The 24,235-nt window shown below is 44.9% G+C and overlaps 2 protein-coding genes across 5 annotated transcripts; both read left to right on the forward strand.

Annotated features, from left to right (window-relative positions):
• Window positions 1–222: 222 nt before the first annotated feature.
• RSBN1 (round spermatid basic protein 1) lies at window positions 223–13,170 on the forward strand. The gene is made up of 7 exons (XM_082069131.1): window positions 223–679; window positions 4,152–4,822; window positions 6,572–6,709; window positions 7,151–7,293; window positions 8,156–8,323; window positions 8,807–8,915; window positions 9,511–13,170. Exons 1-7 carry the CDS (start codon window positions 268–270, stop codon window positions 9,970–9,972), a joined length of 2,103 nt encoding a protein of 700 aa, XP_081925257.1. The 5' UTR covers window positions 223–267; the 3' UTR covers window positions 9,973–13,170.
• A 97-nt stretch (window positions 13,171–13,267) lies between these two features.
• On the forward strand, window positions 13,268–23,819 carry PHTF1 (putative homeodomain transcription factor 1). Of its 4 annotated transcripts, XM_082069190.1 has the most exons (18): window positions 13,268–13,436; window positions 13,501–13,557; window positions 13,633–13,702; window positions 14,813–14,971; window positions 15,202–15,361; window positions 15,935–16,060; window positions 16,871–17,030; window positions 17,588–17,761; window positions 17,842–17,919; window positions 18,639–18,848; window positions 19,250–19,378; window positions 19,791–20,063; window positions 20,246–20,377; window positions 20,569–20,655; window positions 21,159–21,314; window positions 21,721–21,816; window positions 22,202–22,327; window positions 22,712–23,819. In XM_082069190.1, exons 1-18 carry the CDS (start codon window positions 13,392–13,394, stop codon window positions 22,730–22,732), a joined length of 2,259 nt encoding a protein of 752 aa, XP_081925316.1. In that variant the 5' UTR covers window positions 13,268–13,391; the 3' UTR covers window positions 22,733–23,819. The 4 variants fall into 4 exon arrangements, with proteins under 4 accessions (XP_081925316.1, XP_081925315.1, XP_081925314.1 ...); XM_082069189.1 differs by having other exon boundaries at window positions 13,501–13,702; XM_082069188.1 differs by having other exon boundaries at window positions 22,202–23,819.
• Window positions 23,820–24,235: the final 416 nt, after the last annotated feature.

Here is a 24,235-nt window from a genome sequence, read left to right on the forward strand (position 1 = left end):
GGGGTCTGTTGCACGGACGGAACAGCTCGGGGTGTGTGTGCCCCCCCCAAAACGCCGAAGATTCCCGGGGTAACCGGCAGCTTTTCGGTTGCGCCGCCCGGCACCGCCCGGCTCACGTGACCGGCGCAGCGCGCATGCGCATACACATGCACTACATTTCCCGCCGGCCCCGCCCGCGAACTACAGCTCCCAGCGGGCACCGCGCGGCGCATGCGCGGAGCCGCCTGGCGCTCGGGCCATTTAAATGTGTGTGAGGGAGCCTGTGAAATGGCTGCGCAGGTCGCTCCGGTGCGCGCAGTGTCCCGGGCCCCGGAGGAGCCGCCCCCGCTCCCCTCAGGGGACCGGCCCGGCCGGCCTCGCGGTGGCGGGCGGCGGCGGCGGGGAGCCCCCCCCGGTGAGGCGGCGGGCGGCAAGCGGGCCCGGCTGAGCCAGCCGCTGCTGGCGGGGCCCGGCCCGGCGGAGCCGCTGCCCCCGGCCGCCCTGCCCGGCCTGCCCGCCGCCGCGGGGCTCTTCACGTTCTCCCCGCTCAGCCTGCCGCCGCCCGAGGAGCGCCGCCACCACCACCACCGCCAGCGCCCCGCCGCCGGCCCCGAGCCCGGCCGCCTGGCCGCCGGGCAGCCGCAGAAGGCGAGGCGGGGCAGCCCCGCGGACGGGGCAGCCGGGCGGCCCAGCAAGCGAGGTGAGGGCGCGGGGGGCAGCGGCGCTGAGCGGTCGCCGCCCGCGCACCCGGGCAGGCGCCCGCCGTGGGCGCACGGGGGTCGCTCGGCCGGTGCGGATCGCCCCGCGGAGCCCGCCCGCCACGTCCCTCCGCGGCGGCCTCGCACGCCGCCCGCCTTGGCCGGCCGGGCTCGACCGGGATCGGCCGCACCCGCCCGGGTGAAGGCGGGAGAGGAGGGAAGCGCTCGGTGCCCCGGTGCATCGGGGGTGCGCAGGGTCTGTGTCGGCTCCCGGCGGTGCGGGGCACGGCGGTTCGGCCCGTTGGGGGCTGAGCGCGGAGCCCGGGGGTGCTGCGGGGGACCCCGCGGGCAGGGGCAGCTCCGGGGAGCTGCTCGTTCTCCGGTGCTGTGTTCGGAGCTGCCCTCATCGCAGGTTGAACATGAAAGTGCTTGGGTAGTGAAGCTTCCTGCCTCCTGTGCTTGCTTTAGCCTGTACTAGAGCTGAGAAGCTGCTGTTTGTTTTTGTAAATGCCCTGAAGTTTCTCTAATGTGAAGACCAAACCGCCTCTAGATTTTGGGATGGGGGATAGATGGTGGTGTGTGTTGTAATTTTTTTTAACAGTATGGAATGACTGTTTTCATTTAGCTCACAAATTTCTGATAGTAAAAAGCCTTTTGGTGAGAGCAACATAGATAAAAAGCAACCGCGAAAGCTGCTGTAATCAAAATATTACGTTTCTATTTATGCTTCAGGAGTACATGTGAAGGTTTTGTGCCAAGGAAACCAAAGATGCACGTGCAGAAGTTAGGTCTGTAGTGTAAACTCTAGATAGTACTGTCTTAACAGTGGGGAAAGTTGTTTTGCAGAGAGACTTATCACTACAGTTTAACGCTTCTAAACCACTGTGTTTGAATAGTGACCATAAAAGCTGCTGGATTGTAAATCTCAAACTTCAGTTTGATAAATGTTGATAAAACTGCAGTGGTGGTGTATCTGTGTAGATCAGGAGTGTCGGTGTATGTCAGTTCTAATGTGGTGATCAAATTAGGCCTTCTTTTAACGAAGGCTTAAACACTGTTGAAATTACCATCCGAATTCTGGGTTTGCACAGGAAAGCTGTTGCTAACTGGAAGTGTGAAGCTCTTCATTACTTGTCCCAGTGGTATTTGGGATAGGGCTGGGTTTATTTTCCTGTCTTTATTGGTTTTTATTTCTATGTATAGTCTAATTAAACTGCCTGTTTCTTTGGCTATACTATTCTTACATTCAGCCACAGGTGACAATTAACATCTCCAGTGTTTTTGCTGTTTTACAGTGATACTAGTGTGTTCAGTTACGGGATGTCCAATAATTTTAGACCAGCTTAGTTAGAGATGCTGCCTTTCTACCTCACTGTGGGAGCCCATAGTTTGATGACCTGGTTATTGCTTGCTTTGTGTTTGAGGTACTGGAGGCTTTTCATTTATATAAGGAATAATTAAAACTATATTTCCTTCAAGATTGTCAGGTGTTACCATAATGTTACTGTCTAGCTTCACATCCTAGAGAGGTTATTGGCTTAACACAGAGGCTGCTCTCACTGGAGCAGGGGGACTGTGCTGTGTTCAGTGGGTGGAAGTCAGGAGAGCTTTTATCCTGAAAATAGACCAGTGTTCACTGGAAATTCCAAAATGTAAAGGGCCTGCTCTTAGAGAATATCTTCAAACAGGAAGGTAAGGTGCTCTGTATTAAAACTAGTTCACGTCTGAAGTTTTTAAACTATATTGAAAATTAGAAATGCTTAGAAGAAGACACCTTTAACAACCAAAAATTAACTTGGAACCATCTACCAGAACACTCAACAGCTCAGAGGTGGCATGAAATTCTTGTTTAGTTTCAGTTGGGCATCCCTGGTCCCACCTGAACAAAGATCTGTGGGATTAGTGTATTCATTGCAGTTAGTAAAGCATTATCTACACTTGAGAGCTCAGGGATTGAGTAAGCTTGTGCACACGTAACTTCTGAGACTTCCAGAAAAGCTCATTCAAAGAACTGTTTCAGTTGACTTGCTGAAACGAGAGATACCACCTCTCTTTTCCTGGTTTCCCATACTGTAATATAAAAATAAAGGCATTTGCTGTTTGTGAAGGCTAAGACCTGTGAAAACTTGTATTTCAGGTCCTAAGACAATTGTATGAAGTTACTATTAAGCAACCAGCTCTTTGCTTCGTGAGTAATTCTGTTCATTACACCGGGTTGTTAAGAAGGTCAGCTGTCTTTACTAAAGAGCTCCAAGACCAAACTAGTGATGATATAGTTAAATACTCTGGTTAGACTAAATAACTTAAAGCTGCTGGTATTTATCATTATACCTTTTTCTCATAGATCAGCAGAACATGTTTTTTTTCTTTATCTTCAAGTACTGCAAGAGACTAAAGAGAGAATACAAATGTGCTAGGTTTGCAGCCAAAGGAGATGCTCACACAAAGCCCTGTGCTGCGGCAAACTGAAGAACTTCAGCTATCGCATCTTCTGCTCCGATGTTCCCTTCAGCAGCAGATCTTCTGATCCCCTTGGCTCCTCTGCTAGCACAGTTCTTGGAAGTTTAGGTGTATTGTTGGCAGAAATAGTTGTTTGGTTCAGGCAGATGGAAATAATGACTTGGCAATTGATTTTTTTCACAGCCAGACCATTGAGATTTCTAGCTACCATTGTCACTTCCTAAATATTGCTTGAATTGGGTTTTATTCCTAAAAGATGAGCAGTTAAACTATTACATTTTGCCTAGCAGAACTACTTCTTTACATTTTATTTCTTAGCCTCTAGCCTTTTACAGGTTGATTTACCTTTTAAATAAACAACCACTACTTAATTCCTAGCTCTGAATTAAAACTGAATAGATAACTCTAAGCCTAGACAAGATAGCTGAACATGCGGATGCGATGACTTGGGTCCTTTAATACATAGATCAGCAGTCCAATATTATTTTCTTTTTAGCCAGAAACCTAACTGCATTAAGTATTTTTACCTCTAAATGTCAATAACGCTTGTACCTCTTCAGTTGCACTCTGTTTTGCTGCTGTATTGTGTATCTAAAATCCAGCGAAGCGTTCTGTAAGGCAAGTCCTAATGTTTAAATGTTACGCATACTTGTTTATCCACTTCCTCCGCGTGGCACTGCCTTAAACATCAGAAGTTATTAATGGATTTAATTATAGCTGTTCTGAAATACAGACTCCTTTTAAAGGTATTCTAATAAATATATAAAAAACTGAAATATTTCTAAAATATTAAGCTTGAGTTTCAGAAGTTTTCCTTAATTCAATGCTTGCTTTGTGTAATAACTAGATGTACTGCGTATTTTGTTGTATAGTTAAGTCTTGTAAGTCAAAAGTCAAGGTATTACTGTTGGTCAGTCTTCATGGGAATAGATGGCTTTAGCAAATGGGGGGCCCTAATTCTTTTTGGGTGAATACGCTGCAGAACTCTAATCTTCTCTTTATTGTTGCTGCCAGAAACACCAGATGAAAATGGCAAAACCCAGCGAGCTGACAGTCTCATTATGAAGAAGATAAAGAAAAAAAAGAAAAAGAAACACCGGGAAGATATGAGGGGAAAGCGCCTGAAGATGTACAACAAAGAGGTGCAGACGGTGTGTGCTGGACTCACTCGCATTGACAAAGAGACTCTGTCTCAAGGACAGTGTGATAACTTAGAAATGAACAAGGAATCCTTCAGGTACCTGAAGGACGAGCAGCTCTGCAGACTGAATTTGGGGATGCAGGAATATCGAATACCCCAGGGAGTACAAACACCATTTGTGACGCACCAGGAGCATTCTGTTCGCAGCAGCTTCTTGAAAACTGGCACTAAATTTAGTAACTTCATTCATGAAGAACATCAGTCCAATGGCGGTGCTCTGGTCCTTCATGCTTACATGGATGAACTCTCATTTTTGTCTCCAGTGGAGATGGAGAGATTTGCAGAAGAGTTTCTTGCGTTGTCATTCAGTGAAAATGATAAAAACGCAGCTTACTATGCTTTAGCCATAGTACACGGAGCAGCTGCTTATTTACCAGACTTCCTGGATTACTTTGCTTTTAACTTTCCAAACACTCCAGTGAAAATGGAAATCTTGGGCAAGAAGGACATTGAAACGACGACGATTTCAAATTTTCACTCTCAGGTAAGAACTCTTTAAAGATATAAAAGTTGTACCACATCTAGACTTGAATAGTTTCTGAAATCCAGAGCAGGGGTGGCCTCAAATAGGTGAGGCACAATTTCTTTTGTAAGCAAATGAAAAATGATGATGTTGGGACTACTGCTACTATGCCGTTTATTCCTGTTTATACAGAGAGGTCTCTCATGCCCACTAATAGTTGGTAAATCACATTTTGGGCACTGCTGACCGTGACATGTAGAGAGATCTGCACTCACCTTCTTGCAGACTTTCAGTTGATCTTCTGAATTGGGAGAACAATGACACTGTTCAAAACAATAAGCAAGTCATTAAGAATTGTACAGATTGCAAATACTAACACTGCTTTTTTGATTCAACAAGTCTGTGGTGGCGTTGGCTTCGTTTTTTTTTAATGACATTAATTCTCAGGTTTCACAGAATCCCAGAATGTCAGGGGTTGGAAGGGACCTGGAAAGCTCATCCAGTGCAATCCCCCCATGGAGCAGGAACACCCAGATGAGGTTACACAGGAAGGTGTCCAGGCGGGTTGGAATGTCTGCAGAGAAGGAGACTCCACAACCCCCCTGGGCAGCCTGGGCCAGGCTCTGCCACCCTCACCATGAAGAAGTTTCTTCTCCAATTTAAGTGGAACCTTTTATGTTCCAGTTTGAACCTATTACCCCTTGTCCTATCACTGGTTGTCACCGAGAAGAGCCTGGCTCCATCCTCCTGACACTCACCCTTTAGATATCTGTAAACATTAATGAGGTCACCCCTCAGACTCCTCCACTACCTCTTGTAGGTACACAGAACTAGACTAATTGTACTGTTTTTTTGCAGTACTGCTGCTCTGAATTGCGTTCTAGCTAGATGGTGAAATTGTTCCACTTTGCTGGTGTTAGAAATGAAACTTTACCACTGGTTTACAGCAGCAGGTCGAGGTGGGGCAGTGCAGCACTTGGCATAGGGCTGAGCTGTGAAGCTGCACGTGAAGTTGTCTTTGGCTGCTCTTGTTTTTTAATTAAAATGTGTGTGCAATCAGTGCAGAACTGCCAACTGCATATATATAAAGCTAAAGGACCAACTCTCGAAGTAACAGTGAGTTAAACTCCTGTAATTAAGAAGCTAAATATGGTTGCAACAGTAGTTGTAACTCTTGCTTTATCAGTGTCTCCCAATTTACCTTTAACTACTTGATGGAGTAATTTAACTACATCTGGTTTGTTGGTTAAACAGCAAGACTTAAAACTAAGCTGCTTCATCCAGAGGTCTATAAATGAAGTTATAAAGCTTTTTCAATCCAGTCACAGGGGAGAGACCTCTCAGACATGCTGCAATGAAGAACACGCTCCGTTCAGTAACGTATGGTTTGAAATATGGAAGCAAGAGTCAAGTGCACAAATGAGTAGAGAGCTGGAGCTTGCTGGTGAAAGACCAAGTCGCAGTGAGACGTGGTGTTCTTTTCCAGTCAGCCTAGAAGTGTTGAATTGTTCCTGAATTAGTCAAATACTAACTTGCTGTTTTTTTGACTTTAGAAGCTTTTCCTGTCAGTGATGCGGACAGGAGGGGTTACTCTATGGGCGCCTGTTCTAAAGTCTGTGCATCTTGCCAGAGTCATCTCCAATGAAGTAGATGTAGACGAGTCCAAGCTTCATCTCAGCTGCAGTCTAGCGTATTACATGAATCAATTTTAATATCTTTTAACAAAACTAAGGCTGTGCTGGTGTTGTCTTTCCCTTTCTGGCCACTCAGGTCAATCGAACGTACTGCTGTGGAACCTACAGAGCGGGACCCATGCGGCAGATCAGCCTCGTTGGAGCGGTGGATGAAGAAGTCGGGGACTACTTCCCAGAATTTCTAGATATGTTAGAAGAATCTCCATTTCTCAGAGTAAGCACGAACTTGTGGTGTTTTCTTTAGAGTGCTATAGATATTTAAACAATTACAAAGTTTCGTATGTTTCCAAGTAATAATAAACCATGAAGTATTTTCTCTATTGATGTGCTTATTGTTTGGGCTGCAGAGGTACATTATTTCCTGTGTCCAAGTGGAAGGTACTGAATTAGGTAGCTACAGTTGTGTAAATAATTTTAAAAATATATAGTTTATTGTATATATACACTACCTAATAATCTACTTCTCTAGAAATTGATTGGATAAAGTTAGTTTTGAATATATTTTGCCTCTCAAACCGACTTATGTTAGTTCCTGTGCAGTTCTTTTTGACAGCAATCCTGAAGCAATTTTACCAAAGGCATCGTTTAATTTTTCTATCTCGCCCAGTCTCTCGTGTTCTGTGTGTTCTGTGGATTGGTTTGGTTTTTCTTTCAGATGACTCTGCCCTGGGGAACCCTTTCTAGTCTCCGACTTCAGTGCAGGTCACAAAGTGACGATGGTCCCATCATGTGGGTGAGACCAGGGGAGCAGATGATCCCAACAGCTGATATGCCAAAATCGCCATTCAAACGGCGCCGGTAATGTTTTGTTTTCCTTTCCGTGTTAAAGGTAAAACATTGCCCTTATGTTTGTGATAGATTTGAGAATAAAACCGAAATACTTTTACATGTAACTAGTTGTTCAGAAGACTAATTCACAGCTTTTTCATTTTCCTTTCTGTGTCAAGTTGGTTCAGTGGATGAGACAAATACATTATTTTATTTCACCACTTTTCATGATAGTATGTCCCAGATCAATGCTTTCTTATGACTGAAACCTCTTTTTATTATTCTTCAGGAGACTTGTTTTATGCATCTTATTTCTGTGTAAAGAACTAATTTGGTGCTGAGGGCAGGTAAAATACTCTAAAACAGCAGAGATCCTTATACAGTTCATGTGGCTTTTTCATGTTAGTGCTGAAGCACTTGTATAATACTGTTGTCTCAGGAAATATCACGGTGTATGTATGTGCTGTCTTTCACAGAAAGTGTGCTGTAGAACACATTTTAACAGCTAAACATTGGAAGCATATTTCAATTGTAATTTAATGCGTATTTTTTTGGACCTGCTCTTAAATAACTGAACTTCAGTATCTATTAAAGTAGCTCTATTTTACATACCATTAAATTCCTGAAAATTATTTCAGCACAGGTGAACAAAGAGGTTTGGTTTTTTTTGGTTATTTGATTTCTTTTATGCAGTTTGATCTCATAACCTGAATTGTACTTTGCTGTATTTGTTTCAATCTTTTATTGTCAAATAGACACCTAGAAGAAATCAGAGGGAAACGCTTTGCTCTTTGATTTTGAAGCCTGCAGCACACAACATTTAAAAATTATTAAAATAAAGTATTTGAGCTGTCCAAAACACTTTTTAATGCATCTTTTTATCACGTTGTAGGTCAATGAATGAAATAAAGAATCTGCAGTACCTACCTCGGACCAGCGAGCCCCGCGAGGTTCTGTTTGAGGACAGGACGAGAGCTCACGCTGACCATGTGGGCCAAGGCTTTGACTGGCAGAGCACAGCTGCGGTGGGCGTGCTGAAGGCTGTGCAGTTCGGGGAATGGTGAGTGCCACCGAAATGCCACCGGCCTGCTAGGAGGGGGCGATTCCAAACGGTTTCTCTCTTTAAAAAAAAAAGTCCTTGGAAAACAAGCCTAATCAAAGAAATGCTTTAAACCCTGTAATGAGAGAAATGCTGTCTAGAGCTTGAAAAATAGAAGCTGTTGTTTTTCCCCTCGCTTGAGGCACCAGAAGGCTGTGCTGCCATCTTTAGATGAACTTTAGTGACAATTTGAACATAGTTCTTCGACATTTCAGTAGTATTTGTCCATTAAAACATCAGAAGGTGCATGTATCAAGAAGGAAGAAAAATGGGGTGGGGGGGGAGAAATCTGTGAATTATACCTCCTTTTCAAAATAATTTGTGTATTGAGAAGGGATGTGAAACTGAAGTAGTTGTTGGTTCAGTGAAACTTTCTGCTGGAAAGAGCTGTAGTGTCTTTTACCTCAAATTCTTTAAAAATTCCTGGGATTCTCCTCTTTCTAGGAGTGACCAGCCTCGTATAACCAAAGACGTGGTTTGTTTTCATGCTGAAGATTTCACTGACGTTGTGCAGAGACTTCAGCTGGACCTGCACGAACCTCCGGTGTCACAGGTATCGAATCTTCCCCACTGATGGCTCATTCTCACATTTTTGGAAGTGGCTTCTGACAGTTCTCAGGGTCACTGTGTCGCCAGCGCAGTTGTACCCTCACATCACGGCTTTCCTGGGCATTTTCCCTTGTCATGTTTCAGAATAGAATAGTTCAGTTGGAAGGGACGATGAGGCTCATCTAGTCCAACTGCTTTTCCACCAAGCTGGGATTTATGCTGTGAGGCATGATACGTGCTCTAGAAACAATTAGAAGTTGATTAAGAAGCTGTGTGTGCCTGTTTCTGCTTTTTGTTTTTTAATATACTGATGTTTTTAGGTTGTGAAGGCATCAAAACTCAGTCCCGTCAGCCAGAACAGTGCAGCCCCACATCAAACCTGCTGTTTTCAGCTAGAACTGTAGAATGCTCTTACCTGTTCATTGTCCTTTGCGCATTAGAGAAACAAATTTAAATGAGAGTTGGACTTTTAAAATATGGAAGTTTTACCTGTTAAACAGAAACATTCTGATTTAGACATGAAGTATGTTGAAAATAGGTAGAAACCGAATTGTTCAAACAGAGTATACCACTAACTTTACCATCTTTCCTCCTCTCAGTGTGTTCAATGGGTGGATGAAGCCAAACTAAACCAAATGAGACGAGAAGGCATTCGCTATGCTAGGATTCAGTTGTGTGACAATGACATCTACTTCATCCCTAGAAATGTCATTCATCAGTTCAAAACAGTGTCAGCAGTCTGCAGCTTAGCCTGGCACATCAGACTTAAACAATATCACCCTGTGGGGGAGACTTCTCAAAACACAGAAAGCAATTCAAGCTTGAACAGTAGTGTTCCTGGACAAACAGAGTCGGCAGGTGAAGCCCAGGGCGCGAGTGTCAAAATAGAGGCGGAAGAAGCAGGTCTAGACACGCAGCTTCCCGCAGGGCTGCTCTCCTCCTCTGGTTCTTCAATATCAGGACTTGTGCAACCCCATCAGGTGGCTCAGCCCCTTCCAGGTTTTAAGATAGAGTCTGATCAGCAACACAATCCACAGGATCATGCAGGCTCTTCTGTGTGATATGTATATAATCAAACGTTTTTTTAACAACTTTTTAAAATTTTGATGTGAAGTTATAGTTTTATAACTGGCTTATGTTTTATTGGAGAAATCTTGCCTATAATTCTATAAAGAAAGGTGACATTCCAAAATGTCAAGCATATCTTTTTTACACAGATTATGCAAAATTCAAGTTGTATTTTAACCCCTTAGTACAACCTGTACCAGTGGTCTACCACTTCTTTCTGTTTAAGTAAAGAGATATTGAATATCTCCTCAAAGTCAGAATGAAATTCCTCCAGGAACATAATAAGATTGAACTGTATTGGTCAGTGTTATTTCCCTACTTTTACTTTATCTCTAATCTCCACCAGGAAGTGATGCTTTTGTAGAAGACTTGCAAAATGACTTTCCCACGTCATTTTAATTGCTTAAGAAAAAAAAAAAAGTAAAGAGAAAGCACAGCACTTTTGATGATTTGTGAAATTTTTGGTATGTCTGTTCTTGACATGTTGGTTTATATACAAGTTGGGTTTATATACAAACTACAGAAACTGATCTCTATTTCTTACAGTTCCTACAAAGGTAAAATTAACTGAAGTGTCTGATCCTGTTGCCACGCAATGACTTGCTGACCTAGCGCTTCTCATAGCACCGCTTCTGTTGTTTGGCGTGAGGGTTTTGCTTCCAAAACACATCTTCCCTGAACGTGGTTAATACTAGCGTCAAAATTAGAGAACCTATCGGTAGTCTCGTGGAGGAAACTGCTACCTTTGAGCACTTTAAGGCTTTAAAATACTAACCAACTTGGCAGCTTGTTTTGACCAGGTCGTACCGTGTCCGATGGAACCACACTTGCCCTTGTACTGATGCACTTACTGCAATAGCGTTGAGTTGGTGACTCCCCAGTAAGGCTGTCCTTACTCTAGGAAGTTCTGTGTAACTATTTCACAATAAAAAGAAGTATTCTGGCATTGGACTGCTGTTTCCATGTGTAGCTTCTGGGTGCCCAGGTACTGTGGAAAACAAAATCAGTGGCACGTGCTAAATATGTAGAGTGTCAGCTATCAACCGTTTTTAAACAATCTTTCAATATTTCTGGATGTTAACGTGTAATCTGTATTTGCCTTTCACCCCGTTCGTTACTGCTCTTTCCAGTCATCGAAAGGAAAAGTCCTGTCCCTTCCTCCCTGTTCCCCTCCCCACATTTAGAGTACAAGCTGGGTTTTGGTGCAACTTAAGCCGTCTCCAGATAACTTTGTTCTAATCCTCACTGGGGTAGGAAAGATTTGAAACACTATGTTAGACTAGACAAAAGTAAAGATGCCGTGTTAGTTCGGGATGCATCTTTTTAATATCAATTATTACTCTTCTCTTTATAAGGGTCTCTAAAATATGTTACTCTATTATAAATCTTACTTTGTGCAATATTGTTTGTGTAGGCTTTTATATACATATTAGCACCTCAGTGTAGAGGTCACTATTTTAAACTGATAGGAAAATAATCATCAGAAGATACTGCAGTGATTAGTTAGAACCTGTATTACTCCTTATGTGTATGTATGTATTGTCTTCGGTACAAAAATGAGGACTAGGAAATATTTCAATTTAAAACTAATTTACAGATTGAAGTGGTAGTGACTCGTTTAGTAATCTGTGTAAATAAGGTGTTAGAATGGAAAGCTTTTATGATAAAAAGTAATGTGATTCATGCAGGGGTGTAATTTAATCTTAGCAGAAATTCTAGATGACCCAGACCGGTTCATAAATGAGCCGTCTGTTCTCTGGTGGGTTTTTTTCCACTTTTTACGTTGAGAGGAATTTCATAGCTTTAAGGGTTGTGCAAAGTAAAATTCCTCACAGGCAATAGTGGTTTCAGTTCATCCTTCACATTCAAAGATCGTATTACCCAAGGGTGTTCTTTCCTTTTGACGAAGCCTGCTAGTCTTCCAAGTGCCCATCTCACTTCTCACACGTGCAATTCTCGGGTCGTGTCGGCAGAGGAACATCTCTAAGTTCTTTGACAGCCAGCGCCGGTACAATCGCTCAGGAACTGACAAACCTGCAGATGCCACCATCATTCTGCAAACGTAACTATAAAGGCAGAATAAACAGATGAAGAGCCCCCATACACCAACTTGTTGGGTTATAGCGCGAGTGGAAATAGGATGAAGAGGGAATCTGCTTTGGAAGTCCTCTGTGAATTCTGATAGCGTGTTTTCAGTTGGCTAAAGGAAGAAGAGCAGAGTGGCTCATGTTGCTTTCAAAGCTTTAGTGTCACTTGGGATAGAGGTGAGCAGCTCATTGTGTTAGGAGCAGATTAGCAAAACGCAGTTTAAAGAACTACCAGTTAGCTTCGGTCTCCTCTCTCCTTCAGCCGTGCTGCAGGTCATTTTGTGCAGATACCTGACACATTCTCTTCCAGGAAGGTGGGACACTCAGCCAGGTGTTCTCAGGGGATTTAGAATCAACATTTTCCACAGGTATAGGTGTTGCCATACAGAAAAAGGGCTCTGTGCTGCGCTCTGCATGTTGCAGCATCGTTCACCTGGACAAGGCTGATGGGCTGAGCTTTTCCTAGGGTCTGAGCTCAAGTCCTTAGTCTGGTGTGGGTGGCTCCAGGCCTGAGTCAACTGAGTAATAAAGTCTGAAATTAGAGGTTTGGAGGGGTGCTGAGTGTTGGCAGAGGGGGGAAGGTTTGGTTCTACCCCCAGAAAAGTGGCCTCTCTCCCCCAAATCTCATCCTGTACATTCTGTGCTGTCCGGAGCGCAAACCCCGCGGCGTGGGGAGGTGTCTGCGGGACACTCCGTCTCTAGAGAAACACACACGCTTCTAATTCCTTTGTACAACATGTAAAGTGACTCCTGTATTGCTGGTTTGTGATTATTTCTTTTTAAATTTCACTTTGATTGGCAGCTATGATTTTTTTTTCTGTGGTTTTAATTTATCTAAGGTCTCTGCCTCCAGAGGACGTGTACAATTGCCTGGAAGACTGTTTGCTTTGTGCGGCCTTAGTATATTTATTGACATTAGCAAGTGTTGGAGGAGGTTTTCCCACGGTCGTGGCTGAGCCTCGCTGTGAATGCTCGAGCGGCAGTAGCTGTACACCAGTGTCAAACTGTTACGCGATTTCTTTGTAAAATAGTCCAACGGAATGCATAGAATTTTTTTCCTGTAAAGTATTTTTTTAATAAACAAAAAGTCTGATTTTTGTCCTTTACCTGCCTTTGGCTGCTTCTTTCTACGGGGGGGCGGAGCGGAGCTCGGCGCTCTCCTAGCGCTGCCTGCGCGGGGGGTGGAGGGGGTAGGCGGAGCCAATCGAGCGCCGCGCTCGCGGCGGTCTCCAGGGTAACAGCGGCCCGGCCGGTGCTGGCGCCGGTACCGGGGCCGGGCCGCCCCGTTGTCCGCAGGTCCCACCGATCCCGCCGCTGCTCCCCCCATGGCCTCTCGCGACAGAGATGCCATTTCCTGGTACCAGAAGAAGGTGAGTGCGGCGGGCGGGCGGGCGCGGAGCCGGCCGGACCCTCAGCCTCCTCCTCCCCTTGCAGATCGGGGCCTACGACCAGCAGATATGGGAGAAATCCATCGAGCAGACCGAGATGAAGGTAACGGGGCTCTGCCCGGGCGGCCCGGCCTCGGGGCCTTTCGCAGCTAACGGGCCTTTGGGTTTCGTTTTGCAGGGTCTTAAAACCAAGCCTAGGAAGAAGGGCCACATCCAGCCCGACCTGATCGACGTGGATCTGATCAGAGGTGAGCGGTTCCCGGCTGGGATTCCCTTCCGGTTTGTGACATCTGAGAGGATACATTGAAAATACAGACAGCTTGAATGTCAGATGCAAATTGCTCACCGTTATCCCAAACTCTGGTTCAAAACGATGCTAAATACACTGAGCATTTCTATAGTAGGTGTGTTCAAACTGGAAAATATTCTAGTTTTTTGCTGCCTCTTCAAGAAGTCCCAAATTTGAGTTTTCCACCCAGCTCTGTGTCTGTTCTCTAGATCAGACCTGGTCTGCAAAAGCGGCTGCTTGAACATATTCTTAGTGTGCTTAATTTTGTGGTGCTGAGGACAACAAGGAAAATTAATTTCTTAATGACAGTTTTAAATATTGATACTCATAACCAGTATTGATTATGAACACCGATCATAGCCCTATCATGCTTGGGTAAGGAATGCATACGTTTGTTCCTGTGTTTTATCTTCCTCGACACCAGCTCTTGGCCGCTTTTGGAGGCAGGATAACGATAGGTATTGAGGTAGCGATATAAAGTCGGCAAAAAGACTTTTTAACGCTGTTAAAACGCAGCACTTTTATTGCAGTGTGCTGGACGCTCAGAGGATTGCTCCTCAAATCAAGCACACACGTGATTCGTGCTTCTTGGTATTTATTGCATAGACGTATTACATATTTATTTGTTTATACCGCTTAGCTAACGCATTAGATGTAAATTATTTCCGGCACCCTGCCCTTTCTCAGAAGTCCTTCTTTGGTATTCCAGACCCTTTATCAGGGGTCTCTAGTGGTCCCCAGTGTTGGCTTCTTGACCTCCTTTCTTGAGCATGCACATTGTCATTTTGTGCTGCTACTCAGCAAACGTCACGTAGCTTTTTCTTCATTTAGCGGAACATTCCGCTTTCCCAGCTTGCAAACCAGGGACATCCTGCTTTGCCTCACGTTCAGTCTCTATAGTGCTGGTGTTTCTCTGTTACGTTATGCCCAGTCTTGCTACATTATGCCCAGGGGGTTCTAAAAGATTCTTGTCGCCCTTTGGAACTGCAGCCTTCTGGTGGGGTTTGGTTTGGCCACAGGTAAAGAAATGCTTGTAATTCGCCATTAACAACTCATTTTTAATCCCCAGGCTCTACGTTTGCCAAAGCCAAGCCTGAAATTCCCTGGACGTCGCTAACTCGGAAGGGAATTGTGCGAGTTGTGTTTTTTCCGTTATTCAGCCAGTGGTGGATACAGGTCACCTCCCAGCGTATCTTTATGTGGCTCCTGGTGCTCTACGTTATGCAAGGTGAGGGCTGGTGCCAGTCTGTGCCACAATCCTTTTTCTGTAAGGAACGCCACATAATTTTGTAGTCAATATTCTAAAGCATAAGGACCCTATCTGAAACTTAACGTAGATTGCAAGATGCGCAGCACTAGTATTTGCCAAAATTATATAAACCAGACTGAAATAGTTAAGATAGAAGAACTGGGGTGTGCTCTTAATTTTCACATTCGGTACGATTTTCTCCTTTGCAGTCGTAGCTGTTGTGTTGTATTTCACCATCCCCGTGGTGAACGCGAGTGAAGTCATGGGACCCATGTGCCTTATGTTACTGATGGGAACTGTTCACTGTCAAATCGTTTCCACCCAGATGAACAAACCTTCAGCAAACAACGGGCTCAGCAGGCGGAGGAGGTGAGTGCGGAACGAGCTCGTTTGGCCGCATCAAAGGGTACGACGGTAGATGTTAGTGGGTAAATATCGTCTGGTTTTGCGTACATGTTATTTAACCATAAATTTGAAAATGAGCATTTTCTGTCTTGTAATCTCATAACCAAGACAAAAGCAGCGAATTTACCAGGCTCTGCTAGGTCTGGTTTAGTTGTCAGTTGGGCCTTTTTCTAATGTAGCTTTTAATAGTTTCTTATTGTGGCCGGAGGAGGCCGTTCCGTGCAGAAGGGCAACTTCAGGCTTTTGCAAGCCGGTCTGGTTGCCCCCCAAACAGTTTAAATGCTGATATATTTGAACATAGGATGTGGGTGGAGTTTTGTCCAGATTTTGGCATTTGCATCCTGTACTAGAGATATATTGATTGCATAATTTCTCTTAGTCCAAATAAAATGTCTTTTATTTGGAAATAAGCATTCTGTCTGCGTGACTTAAGAAAAACAGCATCTAAAAGGCTGTTCAAATCTGATTCAGATCTTTTGAGAAAGACCTAAAAGTGGCTTGCTATGCAAATTTAATTATCCTCTCTTTAAAAATCAGGAAGTTACGCAAATCCGTGGGTGTCGATGGGAACAGTTGGTCTTCTCCTGACAAAAATAGTAAAGAAGAGCAGTCTGAAGCTGCGTCCCCTCTTAACAATGTATTTAGTGTGCTTTTCCGAAGGAGGTATGTGATCTTCATGGGTTTGTTGTATTTGTGATGACACCGTGGACAATTTGATAGCTGGAAAATGAAGACAATGTTACGTGGTCACCGGCATCCCCAAAGTTTGCCAGTTAGTTTATTTTGAACTAAAACTACTCTTGGTATTGAAGGAGGCTGATTCCTCATGAATTTTTAGTGTGTCCTTATTAGAGATGATTCCATGTCTCACACTACAGCTAAAACTGAGCGTTAGATGAGCTGCAGAAAGCGGCCGAGCTTATTTTTATCAATCAGATAAGTGACATTCCTTGAATGTGTGTGCTGGAATTACATTGCTGTTCCACCTGAGTTCAGAAGCAGTTGTGCCTCCTAGTTGGAGTTGCTTGGATAGTCATCTCATTCACCACCTCACTTTTCCTTAAAGTAACTCAAGGGAAAGGGGGATGGATTGTTTGGGATAATAGTTCATTGTCTTCTGTTTTCTCAGGTGAGTTTCTTGATGAGTTTTCAACTGACAGGTCCTTTCTCTTGATGAGGACTTTTTGCCTTCTGAATGGCTCTACTTTTTTTTCCAAATAATGCTAAGAAAAACATTTAGAAGTTTTAAGGTGCTATTAGAGTTACAAAAGAACCATCCAGTGGGAGTGAGGCAGAGATAAGTCTCTTCAACCCAATCAGGACACAAAGAGCCTGTCAGGAGAAGACAATTATATATTCCCTTAGCTATACTGTTCAATGTTGTGCCTGCGTGGCAAGTGAGAGAGACTGCGATATTTTCCTCAAAGAGCCTTTCCTTGACAGAAAAGCCTTTAATTGTATTTTCTCTCATAGGATTAGAAGAGTAAAGTTGGTAGCTGAGAAAGGGACGGAGACAGAAAGTGGAGTGAATGCTGTGAATAACGGCATCAAGCACAGACACGCCAGATCTGAACACAGACTGTTGCACTTCAAAGAGAAAAATAAGCTTTCTGATGGGGAAAAGAGCCATCAGGTACCAGCAGGAAAGGTCCATTTGAAGCCTCAAATTTCATTGTGTTCTCCGTGTGTCCAAAAGTTTGTTGGTGCTTAAACTGTGTGATTTGGTCTAATACAAGATACTCCTTTTTCTACTAATCTTTGCTTGCTTATGGGTAACCTAAAATCCTTTTTTACTTCTCAACTGAACATTTCTCAAAGTGCTTGTTTAGTTGTACAGACTCCCGATCACAAGATGTTCAGTCAGGGAAGGCTGCTGATAATGATTAAAAATAAATGAATTAGCAATTTTCCAAAGCGGTTCTGTAAAACAATTTGCCTTGCAAGCTGTTCCCCACAATATCCTCTCAGAGGGAAAGCAGGGAAGTGAAGACTGAAACACCCCTTGGGGAGAGAGAAGAGTTAAAGCATCGTGGCCTCTGTAGAGATCTTTAAAACATGAAGCTTTGTGGAGTTGTGAGGCCCCTCTGGGTCGGGAAGGTGTTAAATGGTGGCTTTGAACCTTTGGTTTGATGCAATTCGGGCCGGTCCTTTATTGGAGCCCTTGTCTTACTTGGGCTGCTGCATTTCTAGGACGGCTGCACCAACAGAGGGGCCGTTTCTGACGAGCTTTCGAGCGAGGAGGATGCTGAAGCGACAGCACAAAGGATCTTGTTATGCCAGAATGTAGAAGGGGCTTCCAGTGACAACAGCTATGAAGAGAAGAAAAAGCGGCCTCTCATTTCCCTGAACTACGCCGTCCCACAGGTACTCATGTGCAATTTGTGCTGTTTTGCACGCAATTCTTTGCTGTGGATAATGAGCTGGTTTTCCTTTGGTTTTGGCAGGTTAAGCACGTCCTGAAAGGTGCCAGAGACTCTGACAGCGTCGTGGAATCGGAACTGGAATCCGTGTTATACAGTCAGGTACAGTCACAAAGTCGAGTTTACTGGGCCTGGCCAGCGCAGGGACGTCCTCCCCGCCAGAACAGACCCTGATTAAATCACAGCATCTTCAGAATCAGGGGTGGCCTCACTCCCTGCTCGTCTGCAGCTTCATAAACTTTGCTCACAATTGTGAGTTTCCTACTTTGGTGAACAAAAACCAAGCAAACAAAAAAAATCACTCTCCTGGCAGCACAGGATGGTCCAAGCTGCCTCTAATTGCTCCTGTTGAATTGCTACAATTGCTCTTGTGGTTTGGGAGGCATCACCGTATTGTAGCTTTTATGCAAACAACTTTTAATTTTAAAAGGAAGAAATACATTTTTCTGTGATATATACTAATAAACTTCATTACTTGGTTTATCGTCCCCTTTGCCACCCCCGCCACCTGAAAATAAAATAGAAAATATAGGAATATCAAATTATAAATATAAAAATAGATAAATAAATCAAATAAATCTTAAACTAGATTATGTAGAAAACTTTTGCATTAGAATAAGGCAACTTTTATTTGATAAAGTTGGGAATAGAAGCGGGGAACTAATGCTGCCTGTGCAAAAACTACCAGCAAGTTCCATTTTCTTTCCCAGTTTGCGGCAGGCGGGTGTGCTGGCAGTTCCCCGCTGCCCCGGGAAGCCCATTTGGGGTGGTTTTGCAAATGTTTTCCAAACGGGCTGTGTATATTTTGTTCATTTTCGAAGGACTTGAGGTCCTGCGTGAGCGTGGGAGGCCGGAGCAGCGCAGGGAGCCGGCGGGACTCGGAGAGCACCCGCCACGACTCGGAGACAGAGGACATGCTGTGGGACGACCTGCTGCACGGCCCCGAGTGCCGCTCGTCCTGCACCAGCGACAGCGAGGACACCACGGTGCGGGGAGCCAGGCGGGATCTGAAGGAAGACGTTTTCCAGCAGGTTTGTCCATCTGTATCCAGTAGCTGAGAATACTATGAAAGGTTTGTCTTCCCCCCCGTCTCTTTTCCCCCCCATTTCAGGTGCCCCTCTTCCCCCCGTCTGCCCAAATGATATCCAAGACGTGTCTGAATGCTGTTGGTATAATGTGAGCGACCTAATGCTGGATAAGCCCATTCTAATCACACGGGAGTCTACAATGATCTAAATTGCATCAATTATCAGCTCCCTCCTCCCCCCTGGTATTATTATCTGGGCCACTGCTTAATCCTAAACCAGATTATTTCACCCAAAGACAAATTTGGAATCCCCCTCTCAATCTAAATACTTTATAGGAAAAAGCATGATTTAATAGCGGGACAGAAACGCATTATACACCTTTTGCACTCTTTTCTCTTCTGTAGAACCATTTGCTTTGGCTGCAGAATACAAGCCCAGCATCTGCAAAAGTGAGTGCGCTGATCTGGGAAGGGAACGACTGTAAGAAGGTGGACATGTCCGTGCTGGAGATCAGCGGGATTATCATGAGCAGGGTAAGGGGGCTGTACGGTGGCGCAACCTCTCTCCCTCACACTCTAAAAACAGCCACCAAAAAACCTGAAAATAGTTACACACGCAAATATCAAGTGCAGTGTAAAACTGGTCCCTTCTCAACTGCTGGCACAGTTGGCCCATATGTTACTTAAAAATTGCATAAACCACAATTTGGGAGGTTGCTGAGTGCCGATTGTCGCTGGCTGTGCGCAGTGCGCTGACGGTGGTGGGTTTATTGTTGCCTGACCGATTGTTGTTGGTTTTGGACTGAAATGAGTGGAGTTATTTTAGGCTCTGTCCTTTGAAGGGGAACTGAATGCTTGATGGACTTAATGCTGCCACATTGAATTAATGCCTTTTCCTTGATGCACAACCCCAGGTAATGATCCTATTTTTGTTCCTGCTTGCCAGGTTAATGCCTACCAGCAAGGAGTGGGCTATCAGATGCTGGGGAACGTCATCACCATTGCATTAGCGTTCCTGCCGTTCCTCTACAGGCTCTTCCGCGCTGACAACCTGGAGCAGCTGTGCTCCATTTCTCTGAAGGAGCTTTTGCACATCTTCTGTGGGGCGCCTGCCAGCACCGCCGTCGTCGTTCTGTCTGTCATCAACTTCCTGGAGAGACTTTGCTTAACCTGGATGTTTTTCTTCATGATGTGTGTTGCTGAGAGAACGTACAAACAGGTGAGTTTAATGGACCATTTAATGGACCACCGGGATTTACTGGAGAGGTTGGGTTGAGGCTTCCCCGGAGCATCACGAGGCCGAGCACCACTCCCCGTTACCTTTCAGCAATGCTGAGCAATCTTTTTTGGTTTAGACTAAGTTCTGTTTGTGTGTGTATGCTTTTTATTTTTGATTCGCAGAGGTTTTTGTTTGCCAAGCTTTTTAGTCACATTACATCTGCTCGGAAAGCCAGGAAATACGAAATTCCTCACTTCAGACTGAAGAAAGTAGAAAACATTAAGATCTGGTTATCCCTTCGTTCCTATCTAAAGGTGAGTTCTGAGCCGCGCTGGGTGCGTTTGGTTATTACAGTGGGTGTCACCAGCTCTCTGGGGACACGGACTGTTCTCTCTACGGGGACGGCAGCGCCGGAGCCATCGCCCAACTGCAGCTCTTTGGGGTGAGCCCCACGTCCCGATCTGCGTCCAGACCTTCCCCTCACTCGGTGTCTTTGTTTCCGCAGCGCCGAGGCCCCCAGCGATCTGTGGATGTTGTCGTATCGTCCATCTTTTTACTGGCTCTTTCAATTGCTTTTATATGCTGTGCCCAGGTGAGGTTTTAACCTTTTAAGAACTAGTACCAAAAGTCCTGAAGGTTTTTCTGCCGCCCCCCTGCAGGGTGCTCCATCTGTAGCTTTTGTCTCCTAAGTAATAGGGAGGGGTTTGCATTTTTTAAGCGCTTTGTTGTGTTTAGTTGGTGACAATGTTCATCGTGTTTCCAGAGGAAAGTGGGTTTTTATAATTAGGGAATTTTCAGACCGTGGGCTTTTGTGCACAAACACCTCCAGCGTTCAGGGGACGTGTTATTTCAGAGGGCTGACTGCAGCACCCTCCTTAACCCCTCCTGTTGAAAAGCAAGTCCCTAATTATTACTTGCACCTTTTAATCCCTCACTAAACCTTGTGTTTAGTAAGAAGTGTTAATGCTGGAGCAGTTTTCTCGGGGTTTGGTTTTGGCAAGAGATTTGTTAATGTTTCTTAGGCGAGTTTTTGATGCCGCAGCAGCGACATCACGGCTCAGGGGACGCTGTTTTTAATTTGTCTTTTCAATACAGGTACTTAAGGGTCACAAAACATTCCTGAGCGCAGCTCACAACTGGGAGTTCCTCATCTGGGAGGCCGCGCTGCTTCTCTTTTTACTACGTCTGGCATCTTTGGGCTCTGAGACCAACAAGAAGTACAGTAACATTTCCATCTTGCTCACCGAGCAGGTATCTCCATTTAACATACTCTCCCTTTGGCTTTGTAGCTTGGTTATATAGAATTTTTGCATTTAAAACGAGTTTAAAAAATACTGCGAATTTTAAAATGTAGAAAGAAACCCTTGTGCTGGACAAAAGGCACCGAACCGCTGCACAGCTGGGAAGGGACGCGCTGTTAAACATTTGCACAGACTCACATTCTGAACTGTAGATGATTTTTGTCTTTGGGTTAGCACATCAGCCGTGTCCATTGGAAAAGAACAATGATCTCACTGCGAAATTGCTCTGTCTGTGGCTGCATCGCTTGTTCAGGAGTGACGGCAGATGCAAAAATCAGCTCTAATTTCCCACAGTTAGAAATGAGTTGGGGGCGAGTGCTGGAATATTCACATCTGGTCTGCAATGTCTGTCACAGATCAACTTATACCTGAAGATGGAGAAGAAGCCGAACAAGAAAGAGCAGCTCTCACTAGTGAACAATGTTTTGAAACTGTCCACAAAGCTCCTGAAGGTAAAAGCTGCTCTGGGTAAAAACACACAGGTGCTGCATTTTGGGTGAGCACTCCTGACAGCTGTGGTTTTGCTCTCCCCACTGGATTGTCTGTCAGTGAGGTAACTCGGGTCTCACAAAGGTTTTTCTGTGCTTCCGTAGCTGTGCCGTATCAAGCAATACGAGACTGTTGTGGTTAATTAGTGCTGCAAACACTTGATGTTAGAAAACAGCTTTGGACTGGGAGGCCTGAAATAGAGTGGGGATTTCTGTACCTACATGTCAGTACGGACACAGGGCAGCGCATGGTTGGCAAAGTCTGCCAGCGCACCAGTATTAAGCTAAAAGATTAATTCTGGTACGGCCTAACGCTAATGGAGTTTGGTTTTCCCCGCTTTCACTGCAGGAATTAGACACTCCGTTCAGGCTGTACGGACTGACCATGAATCCCTTAATCTACAATATAACACGTGTTGTAATACTCTCCGCTGTCTCAGGCGTTGTAAGTGATCTTCTAGGATTCAACATCAGAGTAAGTACAACTCCCATGCAAACTAACGGGAACCGTCGCGTCGGGGTCACTTTTGTGCCATTGCCGAATTCCACCCCAGTGGATGCATCGTGGCTTTGCCTGAGGCTCCGGGAGATGGGAATTTGGGGAACAGACCCCGCTGAAGGAATCTCCATCTCCCTGAGCCAGTCTGGGAGGGGAAGACTTAAATTTCAGCCCCGCTCAGGTCTTCAGTGCCCACCTAAAACCATTAGTTGGAAAGCTGGGCTCTTTCCCTTCAGAATGACGATGCAGCCGTCCTGCGGCTCGTGCTTTTAAACCAGAGCTCGTGGTGCAGGACGGGCCAGGGACCGAGTCTTACCTGTCGCTTTCAGACCTGTGCTCACTCTCACTATCTCTTTTCAGCTCTGGAAAATCAAACCGTGACCTGACCAAGGACAGAGCAGAGAAGAGAACCGACACCTTGGGCAAGAAGCAGAGGTGCTCTCCAACTACGGAAATCTGTCATTATGATTTTTTTTTTTAAACAGATTTCTCGGTGTATGTTTCAGCAGTTCTCCCGCTGCTTTACTGTTCTACAACAAACGGGTTGAACTGGTCAATGGGTGAAGTCAGGCCCTGGCACGGCCATAAGGAATTAACAGAATTAATGGGGCCAAGTGCTGGTGGCCGCACTGGAACTGGCTGAACTGTGGGTGCTGGGGCATCACCCACGAGAACCTGCGGGACAGGGGCCTCGGGGCTGTAAAATCAGACCCCTGTGTGTGCAAAGAATGAAGGGTCAGCCCTCCCGTGTCACCCAGAGCCCGGAGAGACACCCAAACGTTCCCATTGAGCATCTGTCAGCGCTCTGCTCCGACCGACACCGTGCGCCTGCGTGTATCTGGATGTGGGAGAGGATTTTCTTTCCCTAAAGGCTCCGTGTGCTCGAGGCTCCGTCTCTTTGCCCCGAACTGCTGGAGGCCGCAGTGGAACTCGGGCTGCACAAGGTAAATTCCGCCTCCGCATTGCCAGTTAAGCAACGTAAGATTCCTGCTGGTTCGTTACGTTGGGTCTTCTGCAAGTAAAAACATCAGCTACATGAGAACAACCTTCCAGGTGAAGCATTTAGCAACTCGGGACTGTTTTGCTCTGTTTGTGACACCTCAGGTGAGTGTTTAGAAAGGGTGTTGGAGAGAAGCAAAATGCTTTCCAGACATCTCTTAATCCTCCTGAACTGACTCTACTGTCTTCTATTTATGAGTAATGAAAAAGGCAAAAAGCTGAGGAACTTTTCATAGCTTCATTGGTTCACAGAAGGGGGAAGATGGCAGAAGGATTTTTTGGTAGTCAGTTGTTTACAGCTGTTTTCTGTACACGGAAAAGTTGTAAGATGTAAAAGGAGATGACAGTTTTATAGATCAAAATGTACAAATAAACCTACAGTACAAGTGTTTCATCATTACCAACTGTTTCTACATGACTTGATGATTTTTATAATACCTTTGTCGACTATTTGTTATATGAACACGGAGTCAAGGACGCTTCCAATAATAAATGGCGTTTGTTTTCCAGAAGAGCGTTATGTTTGTGGCCAAGCCCTGGGTCGTGGGTCCAGCTGTTTGAATACCACAAAGTCAACACAGACTCTATTTCATACAGTGCAAAACCAACAGGCCAGGAACGGGAGTTTCTTTTTAATATCTATATAAAAAATAATGAGCGATTTACAGGTCTCTCTCTAGTCAGAACCTCAGAAGTTATGTATAAAGGTGCTGTACAGTATATAAACATTTACACCCAGGACATCCATACATTGCTCAGCATTCCAAGGCCACGGTGCCAAGTCCTCTGATACAGAAACACGTTCTATGGAAGGAGAAATCACACACAGGTCAGACACTACATCAGGTCACGTGAACATACAGAAAAAATAGAGCTGATGACAGG

The sequence above is a fragment of the Streptopelia decaocto genome, assembly GCF_964273445.1.
Source record: "Streptopelia decaocto genome assembly, chromosome: 19".
In the NCBI taxonomy this organism is placed as follows: Eukaryota; Metazoa; Chordata; class Aves; order Columbiformes; family Columbidae; genus Streptopelia; species Streptopelia decaocto.

Coding starts and splice junctions, on each gene's coding strand:
- RSBN1 (XM_082069131.1), top strand. CDS start 268: ATGGCTGCGCAGGTCGCTCCGGTGCGCGCAGTGTCCCGGGCCCCGGAG. Junction 4,823..6,571: donor TTTCAAATTTTCACTCTCAG/GTAAGAACTCTT, acceptor CTGGCCACTCAG/GTCAATCGAACGTACTGCTG. Junction 8,324..8,806: donor GCTGTGCAGTTCGGGGAATG/GTGAGTGCCACC, acceptor TCCTCTTTCTAG/GAGTGACCAGCCTCGTATAA.
- PHTF1 (XM_082069187.1), top strand. CDS start 13,392: ATGGCCTCTCGCGACAGAGATGCCATTTCCTGGTACCAGAAGAAG. Junction 17,031..17,587: donor ATGGGGAAAAGAGCCATCAG/GTACCAGCAGGA, acceptor CTGCATTTCTAG/GACGGCTGCACCAACAGAGG. Junction 21,817..22,201: donor TGTCCACAAAGCTCCTGAAG/GTAAAAGCTGCT, acceptor CTTTCACTGCAG/GAATTAGACACTCCGTTCAG.